The 11,469-nt window shown below is 41.5% G+C and overlaps 1 protein-coding gene across 1 annotated transcript in view; it reads right to left on the reverse strand.

Annotated features, from left to right (window-relative positions):
- The window catches only part of YTHDC1 (YTH N6-methyladenosine RNA binding protein C1), a 38,076-nt gene extending 29,659 nt beyond the window's left edge, over window positions 1-8,417 (reverse strand). The window contains exon 1 of the mRNA XM_017895260.1: window positions 8,035-8,417. Within this exon, the coding sequence (XP_017750749.1) occupies window positions 8,035-8,062 (28 nt within the window). The 5' untranslated portion in view covers window positions 8,063-8,417. The remainder of the gene's footprint in view (window positions 1-8,034) is intronic.
- Between the last annotated feature and the right edge of the window lie 3,052 nt (window positions 8,418-11,469).

Raw genomic sequence — 11,469 nt, forward strand, 5'->3', positions numbered from 1 at the left:
GCAGACCTCTTACATGGTAGTTTAGGACACTTGTGTCCCAACAGAAAAAGGACCAGGGAGAAATCCAGCATCACATTATTTATTCATCACAAAAGCTTACCTAGGTTCAAAAGGAGGGGACACATACTCTAATCACTGTTGACAGAAGTGTCATATAATAATACATGACAGATGTTTCCAAAATGACTATAGTTTTAAGGATAAATATTTTAATTATATATGTGAAGTGCATTTTTAGTAACAAAAAAATTCATTTAAATAGGTCAGTGTTAAAGCTTATAGTATTAAGTTATAAAACTAATATAAACTGCTTCCTCTGGCCATATCCTTCACTGACTTGAAAAAGTACACCTTCCATACATTTTAATTCTTTTTTCTTAAAGTAGAATGAATTACAAAAGCAGAAACATTTTAATACTCTCACAAGTTACTGCTATTAAAGATAATAATCATCACTGGCATATCCATTTTTAAGAAGAATTATCTCTTTAAGATATGAAGTAATATCCACTAGTTCTAGGTTGACTTTCTTTAACCTACCTGAACAAATGTTTTTAATCATTTCCTTTGTCCTGAAATTTAACATTATTGATATTCTATATAAATAGAAATATGTATGCTTTCAATTACTTCACAATAGTTTGACAGTAGCATCCCAACCCAAGAATAATAACAGTAAACAAAGATTAGAAATGCCAGGTTACGAAAAGGTCTATAAACATACAATTCATGCACTACAAAAATCCTAATTTCTATGACACAAAGCACTTCACATTGAAAGTTTTTTTAGATGTCTACATAGACAACTATACAGATATTAAAAATAACTTTTTTTTTTTTGTAGACGGAGTCTCGCTCTGTCACCCAGTCTGGAGTGCAATGGCACAATCTGGGATCACTGTAACCTCCACCTCCCAGGTTCAAGTGATTCTCCTGCCTCAGCCTCCCGAGTAGCTAGGATTACAGGCGCTCACCACACCATGCCCGGCTAATTTTTGTTATTTTTAGTAGGGACAGGGTTTTGCCATGTTGTCCAGGCTGGTCTCAAACTCCTGACCTCAGGTGATCCACTTGCCTTGGCCTCCCAAAGTGTTGGGATTACAGGCATGAGCCCGGCCTTTAAAAATCACTTTAAATCTCTAAAAAAAAAAAAAAAATTTTTTGAGAAAGACTTGCTCTGTTGCCCAGGATGGAGTGCAGTGATATGATCTCAACTCACTGCAACCTCCACCTCCCAGGTTCAATCAATTCTCCCTGCCTCAGCCTCCCAAGTAGCTGGGATTACAGGCACCCGCCACCAGGCCCAGACAAATTTCTGTATTTTTAGTAGAGAAAGGTTTTTGCCATGTTGGTCAGGCTGGTCTCGAACTCCTGACCTCAGGTTAAAATCTATAAAATTTTGTTCCAAAATTAAGATGTCACAAAAAGATGGATTTTTTAAAATAATGTGCCAGTGCAACAAATAAGCTTAATAAAACAATCCTACATTTAACACTATTTACATTTAGAGTTAAAATTCAAATCCATCCAAAAGTTTTACGCTAGCAGTCTACAGAATAAACTCAGCTCTTGAATGTTGTTTTAAAAAATTCTAAGGATTTAATATGAAAACCTGCTTAAAAAAATACTACTTGATTATTAGGGGCCCAGATTCTCACCTGAAAACAACCAGCTGGAGTAGTCTAGTCTTCAGTTAAGACACAGAGAAGGTAACATATGTCAAAGATTTGCATGAGACAATCTGGGTTTGTATCTGGTGAATCAGTGTATTTACTATCACTACCTGAACAAAGAGCATGCTGGCTCTTTAAAAAAAGACAAAACAAAAAACCCATGATACTATTACCTAATGTATTAAGCAAGCACTTTATCTGCCAGATTCTGGCATGCACACATATCTGCAAACCCTGAATAACACTGATCTTAAACTTCAAAAAAATCCAAGGTTCTGTTTAATATACTAAGGCACAGGAACATCAAACTAGTTTTAGTATACAGAATATAATACTTTGGGAAAGAGGAGGAAAGCTAAAGGGGATAATCCTACTCTACTGCAGATTAACTTCCTTGACAGTTGCAAGCACTGTGTTGTCAGATCTTCCACATTTTCAAGAGGACTCTGAAACCCAGATTTTTATTTGGAATTGCATGACTTTTAAGTGCTGCCTCAATTAAAAACGAAACAGTTGGCTGCTAGATTCCATAGTTGGCTGCTAGATTCCTCCGTGAAAGTATAACCATGCGTGAATGTTTTGTATTAATATTATAAATCACAAACTATTAGCAAAATGAGTTCTGAGGTAAAGGTATAGATTCCCAGGATATAGGAAGTAAACAAGGATATAAAAAGAGTAACAGGTTGGGCATGCTGGTTCACACTTGTAATCCCAGCATTTTGGGAGGCCAAGGCAGGTGTATAGCTTGAGCTCAGGAGCATGAAATCAGCTTGGGCAACGTGACGAAACCCCATCTCTACAAAAAACACAAAAATTAGTGGTGCGCACCGCATCTGTACTATCAGCTACGCAGGAAGCTGAAGTGGGAGAATCACCAGAGTCTGGGAGGTCGCGGCTGCAGTAAGCCCTGATTGCACTACTGCACAACAGAGTAAGTTGTGCAGTAGTGCCTGGACAACAGAATAAGACCCTGTCCCCCCACAACCAAAAAAAAAATCATCATTATTTTTAAAGCCTGTTCAAAAACTGACAAGATGTTAGAAATAACAAAGCTAGGCCGGGCGTGGTGGCTCAAGCCTGTAATCCCAGTACTTTGGGAGGCCGAGACGGGCGGATCACGAGGTCAGGAGATTGAGACCGTCCTGGCTAACATGGTGAAACCCCGTCTCTACTAAAAAATACAAAAAAAAAAAAAAAACTAGCTGGGCGAGGTGGCGGGCGCCCGTAGTCCCAGCTACTCGGGAGGCTGAGGCAGGAGAATGGTGTGAACCCGGGAGGCGGAGTTTGCGGTGAGCTGAGATCCGGCCACTGCACTCCAGCCTGGGCGACAGAGCGAGACTCCGTCTCAATAAAAGGAATAACAAAGCTAGCTGTTTGTTGCTTGGTTGGGGGATTTTTGTTTCAGGTAAACATGGAAACTTAAAATTTACCATAATCTTTACATTCTTGTCCAGGAAGGTCACAAACCTTAACTCCAGGGATACCAGGGTAGAAAATTAACCTTTATCTGGGACAGTCATTTTTTACTGCAGAAGCTTCTGGGTCAGAAGACTGCACTATTTATTAAGATGTGAGGTTCCAGCATCAGACGAAGATTTAGTATTTAAAGAAAGTTAAATATTAAATATATTACACATTTTGTTTTCTAACACAAAGTACCAAAATAAATTATATTTTAACTCATTTAATATAATTTTAGTGGGATCTGGAAATGAAGCAAGATTACTAGAACCTCCCCCTTCTATATCTTGTAATGTACATTGTACGTTTAGACTAGTTTCTCAGTTTTTGTCATTCAAAATTTTCATTCCTCCAAATGACGTTTAAAAACTTAGATTTCCCATCCAAAATTGCTGTCTTCTAAAAAATATACAATTTAAGTGCAAAGAAAGCATTTAAAATTTTCTACCTTACTTCTCCTATAGATAAAATGAATATATTGGAATATCAATTACATACTCTATGCTTTACACAGCCGAAACTAAAGTGAACCAGGAAAGGCAATTTTATCCTAAGAAATTATTATAGTGAGAGCCATAGTATATACACAGTCATCATGTGCCACATTTTGGTCAATGATGAAATGCATATATAAACGACAGTGGTTCCATTAAGATTATAATGCCTCATCTTTACCATTTTGATATTCAGATACACAAATACTTTCCATTGTGTTACTACTGCCTACAGTAGCATGCTGTACAGATTTGTTGCCTAGGGACAACAGGCTATATCATACAGCCTAGATATGTAGTAGGTTATACCACCTAAATTTGTGTAAACACACTATGATAACACAACGAAACCACCTAACAATGCCCACCTTCACTGTTAAATGACACGTAACTGTATGTGTGCGCACAACACTCTGTGTGTGTGTGTGTATATATATATTTGTATATGCCTACATGTAACCGTGTGTATAACAGCTGGGCATGGTGGCTCACACCTGTAATTCCAGCACTTTGGAAGGCTAAGGCGGGCAGATCGCTTAAGCCTAGGAGTTCAAGATAATCCTGGGCAACATAGGAAGACCTCGTCTCTACTAAAAATAAAAAATTAGCTGGGCATGCTGGTACATACCTATAGTCCCAGCTACTACAGAGGCTGAGATGGGAGGATCACTTGAGCCCTAGGAGGTTGAGGCTGCAGTGAGCCATGACAGCCCCCACTGCACTCTGGCCTAGGTGATAGAGGCTGTCTGAAAACAACTGTGTGTATATATACAGTAGTCCCTCACTTATCCAAGGTTTTGCTTTTGAGGGTTAGTTACCCCCAGTCAATTGAGTCAATCACTGTCCAAAAATACAAAAATGGAAAATTCCATAAATAAATAATTTATAAGTTTTAAACTGCGCGCTAAGTAGTGTGATGAAGTTATGCACCGTCCCACTCTGTCCTGCCTGGGAAGTGAATCATCCCTTTGGTCAACAAATATTTGCATTATGTTACCTGCCATTAGTCATTTAGCTAACTGTCTCAGGTAGTAGATCAGCTGTTCACATATGGCAGTGCCAATGTTCAAAGTAACCCTTATTATACTTAATAATAGGCCCAAAGCACAAGAGTAGTGATGATGGCATATTGTAATGACTGTTCTACTTTATTATTGTTGTGGTTGATCTCTTACAGTCCCTAACTCATAAATTAAACTTCATCATAGACATGTACATATAGAAAAAAACAGTATATATAGGATTTAGTAATATCCATTGTTTCAGGTATCCACTGTGGGTCTTAGAACATACTTATCGGCCGGGCGCGGTGGCTCAAGCCTGTAATCCCAGCACTTTGGGAGGCCAAAGCGGGCGGATCACGAGGTCAGGAGATTGAGACCATCCTGGCTAACACAGTGAAACTCCGTCTCTACTAAAAAATACAAAAAATTAGCCGGGCGTGGTGGCGGGCGCCTGTAGTCCCAGCTACTCGGAGGCTGAGGCGGTAGAATGGCATGAACCCTGGAGGCGGAGCTTGCATTGAGCCGAGATTGCGCCACTGCACTCCAGCCTGGGCGACACAGCGAGACTCCGTCTCAAAAAAAAAAAAAAAAAAAAAAAAGAAAAAAAAAGAACATACTTATCAGGAATAAGTCTGGTAGAGGTTGGGGGTGGGGGGAAAAGTGTTGTATAACTTAAACTGAGAAACTCTTAGCTTTGGTTATCACACTGCACGTGTCATATAACCAATCAGTTAAGGAAATCCAACCTGGTAAATATTCAAGGTACTGAAACACAATTACTGTATACAAAGAACCCAGTGAACAAGACAGATGTACTCCGGGCCCTCAGGGAGCTTCCAGTTGGGTAATGTAGAAAACATGTTATTTTTAATGTAGTAACTCATTACACATTACTCATACACGTTTTGGATAGATTATTTTTTAACTGTTCTTTGTAGGAAACTTTGTAAAAGCTTAATAAAATTTATACAAGGTGTCTGCAATAACAGAAAAGATGCATATTTCCTCCTTATAGAGAAAAATGGCATTTAATATTAGTTAACATCAACATTGCAACACCTTTCAAATCCAGTTTACTGGGCAAATTATCACCACAGGAATCACAGGGAGCTAGCAATCTGCCCAGTTATATGGGTTTCAGCTTCTAGGTATGAATATTATAGAAGCATCACTATAGATTATAGAAATTAATGTCTTTATTACCCAGATAGGTGCAAAACCCATTAATTCAAGAACTCTATGAACAGGAGTCTTTTCACTGTTCTGTGATTAATATAATTGCCAATTTCTGCAACTTAGACTCATTCGTTATCAAGATCTTAAACCATTTATGGAATCACTTGAGAAGGAACTTAACGTTTGTGACATGACTGAGATTTTTAGAGGGTTTATCCTTATAATTTCCTGTTTCATAGGCAATAAAGCACTTAGAGTACCATTTTTCCTTAAGAGAGGAAGAGCCAAGTATTGATTCTAACTATAAAGCTAGGCGTGCAATGATCAAGTAAATGATACAACCTGTAGGTTACCTAGAACTCTCCCAAAACGAAATAAACAATTCCAGTAGGTAAGTGCTAGTTCTCCATGCAGCCCAGAAACAATCTTTGTTCTAAACTATAAAGATAAAGCACTTACATAAACTTTTTAAATAAAGTTGTTATGAAAATTAAATTTAAAAAAAACTAAGCAAATGTGAGGCAAAGAACCTTCTCAAAAGTGGGGAAACGTATCCTATGTATAGACAACAGGTGACATCACTCCTTCCCAATAATAGCTATACAGTTTATGCATTTGTATTGCATTATCACCACTAAATCATTTCTAAAGCAAAACTTTTAAAATCATCTACTTTTCTTCTTCAATGTGCATTACTGCGTCTACTCTACCAATGACTTGTAAATATTTTCACCTTAGACAACGAATTCTTGAGAAGTACTGAATTTTACTTATGTTTGTGTTTGGTTCATTTCGCCCACCACAACCACTACAGACTCCCATATCCACAGCTCATAAATTACAATCAGATGTTTGCTGAATACTTACTAATTAAGAGTACGTATTTTTAATAACTGAGTTAACTAAGTAAAAGCAGTTTCTTTTACTCACTAACACCATGCAATCCTATGTTCACATTCCTTCTGGATTTCTCAGAAAAAACAAAAAACAAAAAACAAACCCAGGGAGATTTTTTAGCATTTAGTTTAAGGATGGAACATCAAACTGCTATAACCTAAGCAAAGAACTGCTTTAGGATAAGGGCAGTATCTTAAACATATTCCCACCCACTCCACTTTCCAAGCTTGTCTCTATCCTAGGGCAGTTCACTAAAGCATGAAGACCCTCCTGATGTAGAAACCAGAAAAATGAAGAAAAAAGGATCGCAGGCCTAAGTAACTTGACTCTAGAGCCCACTTAACCCCCACAAAAATCTCCCAAATCAGTTAGGCACACAGAAGAGATGTGTGAGACACAGAGCAGCGACCGTTGTCATATTATCAACTAAAATCTTTCCAAGACTATTATGTTAATCTTAGGGTTGAAAAAGATCTTAAAGCAGCATTTAATCTAAACCACTCTCCAGACAGATATTGATCTAGGACCTACATTAAGATCTCTAGGGCTTGGAAACTTAGTATATCTTTCCATTATAGCAACATCAGTTCTCCCTACATTTCACTGAAATTTATCCCTCCAACTCTCTATAACTTGCATCCATTTGTTTCTGACTGTACCCTCTGGGACCTACACACGTTTTTCTAGCATAATAGACCCAGGATTTCTTTGCCAGCCTAAGTCACATAGTTATCTTTCCAAACTAAGTATTCGTTTTTCCAAGTACTATGTTTTTCCAAAATGAGTATTCGAGGAACAAAACGGCTAGTTCCCGTTGCCTACTGAACAGGAACAGCCAGAAGTTATTTGCAGATATTTCTCAAGATTAATAATCTGCCAGTGCCACTTCTTAAACATGCTCACTTACCACACTACCAGTGTTGATCGCGGCATTAGGGGTTCTCAAATTTTAGTCTAACAGAAATGGTTGTCCTGAAAATACGCATTACATCCGCATGCTCCTACCAGGAAATAAACCTAGGAGCTTGCAACTCAGAAAGGCCCCCTCTCAGCCCAAGACAGCTAAACGGAAAATCAAGCGTGAAATCCGGATCAAAGAAAAACCCTACCGAGATGAAATGTTAGGCCATATGGAGACCGAGGAGGAAAGGGCAGGCCTGGTCTCCGCCAATGAGTCCAAGTGTCTCGGTGGGGGCGACCGGCTCCCCAACGAGGCAAGCTAACCTCCCCAACCCCCACTCCCGCCCCGCAACGGCGACCACTGCTCCATCACTCCACTCCCGAGCCCCAGCCTCGCCTCCGCCCGTCACCTTTCTCCGCACTAACCTTTCTCCTCCCGACTGTCGGCCGCCATTGCTCCCCTTCGGTTTCCGCCGCTGCCGCCGCCGCCGCCGCTTAGACGCGACTCGCGCGGGTGCCGCAGCCGCGGCAGAAGCACGGGCCCGTCCGTCAGTCCGTCCGCCCGGCTGCGCGCGTAGCACTTGGCCTCTTTAACGCTCAGCCTTCTCGACTCTTCCCTCTTTTTCCCTTTCTCCCTTCCTTTCACTCCAGCTTCCAGCGGCCTAAGCCTCGCCTTCTCGTTAGGGCTCAGACTCGAGCGAGGGTATGGGGGAGGGAAGGGAAACAGATGGCGACGGCGGGCGGCGCTAAAATGGAGCCTGCTTCCTGCGCGAAACAATCCCGCTCCCGAAATGCCGTGCGCTGTTTACGCTTCATTCCTCTCTGGGAACGTCACAGTGCGGAGAGGGGCGGGGAAGCGGGACGTGCAAAAGAACGTGACTTGACGTCAGCGCGTCACCCTGCTGCCCTCAACCCACTGGTACCTGGAAGGAGTCCTATGCAGAGATTACCCAGGTTGTTCATGGAGTTCCGGCTGTGCTGGCTATACCCGGATGGCGCAATTTTCCAACCTGAAACTCTTAGTGGAGTGCCTGCCAGGCTTTCTTAGCTAGAGTCGCTCTAAAGGACTCCTGATTCAGTTCGGGAAATCGGAGGAGGTCTTATTTTTTTTTTTTTTACGGATCTCGCTCTGTCGCCCGGACTGGAGTGCAGATGCCAGATCTCAGCTCACTGCAAGCTCCGTCCTCCCGGGTTCACGCCATTCTCCTGCCTCAGCCTCCCGTAGTAGCTGGGACTACAGGCGCCCGCCACCGCGCCCGGCGTAGTTTTTAATTTTTAGTAGAGACGGGGTTTCACCGTGTTTAGCCAGGATGGTCTGGATCTCCTGACCTCGTTGATCCGCCCGCTCGTCTCTGGCCTCCCGTTAAATGTGCTGGATTAACGAGGCTTGAGCACACCGCGCCCGGCCCGGAGTCTTATTTAGGAAAGTCGGGTGATGCCTTTATAGTTTACCAGATGTGCTTTTTTAGTTGGGGTTCCACTCTTACTCAAAGGCAATGCAGCATGCAACCAGCTCCTTTGTAGTCACAAAAGCCTACTAGTTTTTGTTCAAGAGGGATTCTCGCTCCGCTGGAGTGTAGCGGCGCCATCTCGGCTCACTGCAACCTCTGCCTCCCGGGTTCAAGCGATTCTCCTGGCTCTGACTCCCGAGTACCTGGGATTACAGGCGCGCGCCACCATGCCCAACTAATTTTTTTTTATTTATAGTAGAGGCGGAGTTTCACCATGTTGGCCAGGATGGTCTGGATCTCTTGACTTCATGATCCACCCACCTCGGCTTCCCAAAGTGCTGGGCTCACAGGTGTGAGCCACCACGCCCGTCCTAGGTTTGTTTTTAATTGGGGAAAGAATTGTATCGTAATGTCTTTGTAATTAACAACTAATGTAAACATGCATCAAGGCCCTGGGGCACAAAACTGATTGAAGCAGACCATCCAGGAATCGAAACTACAGAAGAAATGACCAATAGATGCATAACTACATAGTGTGGTAAAATCTGCAAGAGAAACTTGCTTAAGATTCATTGTCCAATGGAAAGAAAATCTAATTTTGCTTCCCTGAACTATAACTGAATTATAAGGGTAAGAAAAATCTGCAAAAAGGTAACTAAGTAACTTTGGATATGAAGACAAACTGGCAAACTAATTGCATATTCAGAGAAAAGTAGTCTAGAAGTCTAGAATGTGGTACCACTTTTTTTTTTCTTGAAACTTGGTCTCACTGTCACACAGGCTGGAATGCAGTGGTGTGATCGTGGCTCACTGCAACCTTGGGCTCAAGTGATCCTCCCACCTTAGCCTCCCCGGTAGATGGAACTACAGTCATGCTCCGCCACACCCGGCAAATTTTTTGGCATTTTTTGTGGAGATGGTGTTAGCCATGTTGCCCAGGCTAGTCTCTAACTCCTGGGCTCCAGCAGTCTTCCCACCTCGGCCTCCCAAAGTGCTGGGATTACAGGTATGGAGCCACCAGGACTGGTCCTGTTTCTAGGACCTTAATTGGACATTAATTTGAATATATGAACACACACACACCACACACACACATTAAATAATATCTGATGATCCTGAGGAATTGCTATTTGTATTTTTAGTTGTAATAAGTTATTTTTTTAAAGAATTTCTTACAATTTCAAGATTCATATGAAAATATTTGCAGGCCAGGTGCAGTGGCTTCCACCTGTAATCCCAGCACTTTGGGAGGCTGAGGTGGGCGGATCACCTGAGGTCAGGAATTTGAGACTAGCCTGACCAACATGGTGAAACCCCGTTTCTACTAAAAATACAAAAATTAGCCGGGCGTGGTGGCGTGTGCCTGTAGTCCCAGCTACTCGGGAGGCTAAGGCAGAAGAATTGATTGAAGAAGGGAGGTGGAAGTAGCAGTGAGCTGAGATTGTGCCACTTTCACCACAGCCAGGACAACAGAGCTAGACTGTGTCTCAAAATAATAATAATAAATATTTGCAAATGAAATTATATGGTATCTGGGATTTATCAAAATAAACTGGTGGCAGGTGTAGGAAAGTGGGTGGGAGAATAGATTAAACAAGTCTACCCATGAGTTAATAATTGTTGAAGCTGGGAGATACACATGTGAAAGGTAAATCTTCCCAAAATCACGAAGCCAAAGGAAGAAGTCAAACTGGTGATTGATGTCTCATATATCCTTAAAATGTATAAAATGAAGCTGTGCATGAACACGTTGGGCACATGTCATCAGGACAGCTTGAGGCTGTCATGGGCTCTTAACCTTGGCAAAATAAACTTTCTAAATTGATTGAGACTTGCCTCGGATACCTTTTGATTTACACATACATTAGTAGATATTATACTCTCTTCTCTACTTTTTGCAATTTGAGTTTTCTTTAATAATTTTTATAAGGAAGAGCAAAAGAAAACAGCCAAGTAATTTAGAAGATATCAAAATGCCATTTTCCCTGATTCTACATTTGTCCTATTGGAACTAAGGTGGAATTTTTAATGTAAATAGAATTCCACATGTGCATCTTCGTTATTAAAATAAGTTTATGGGGCCAGCTGCAGTGCCACATGCCTGTAATTCCAGCCCTTTGGGAGGCCGAGGCAGGTGGATTGCTTGGGCTCAGGAGTTTTAAGACCAGCTTGGGCAACCTGGCAAAACCATGTCGTGCACACCTGTAGTCCCAACTTCTCTGGGGGCTGAAGTGGGAGGATTGCTTGAGCCGGTGAGGTTAAGGCTTCAGTGAGACATGACTACACTCCTGCACTCCAACCTGGGCAACAGAGCGAGACCCTGTCTCAAAAAATAAACGGAAGTAAGTTTATGTTAAACTAAGAGCACAGCTGTAAAAAAAAAAGTGGTTTTTAATTCAGTTATGTTAGT

Source organism: Rhinopithecus bieti, unplaced genomic scaffold (assembly GCF_001698545.2).
Source record: "Rhinopithecus bieti isolate Rb0 unplaced genomic scaffold, ASM169854v2 scaffold_26881, whole genome shotgun sequence".
In the NCBI taxonomy this organism is placed as follows: domain Eukaryota; kingdom Metazoa; phylum Chordata; class Mammalia; order Primates; family Cercopithecidae; genus Rhinopithecus; species Rhinopithecus bieti.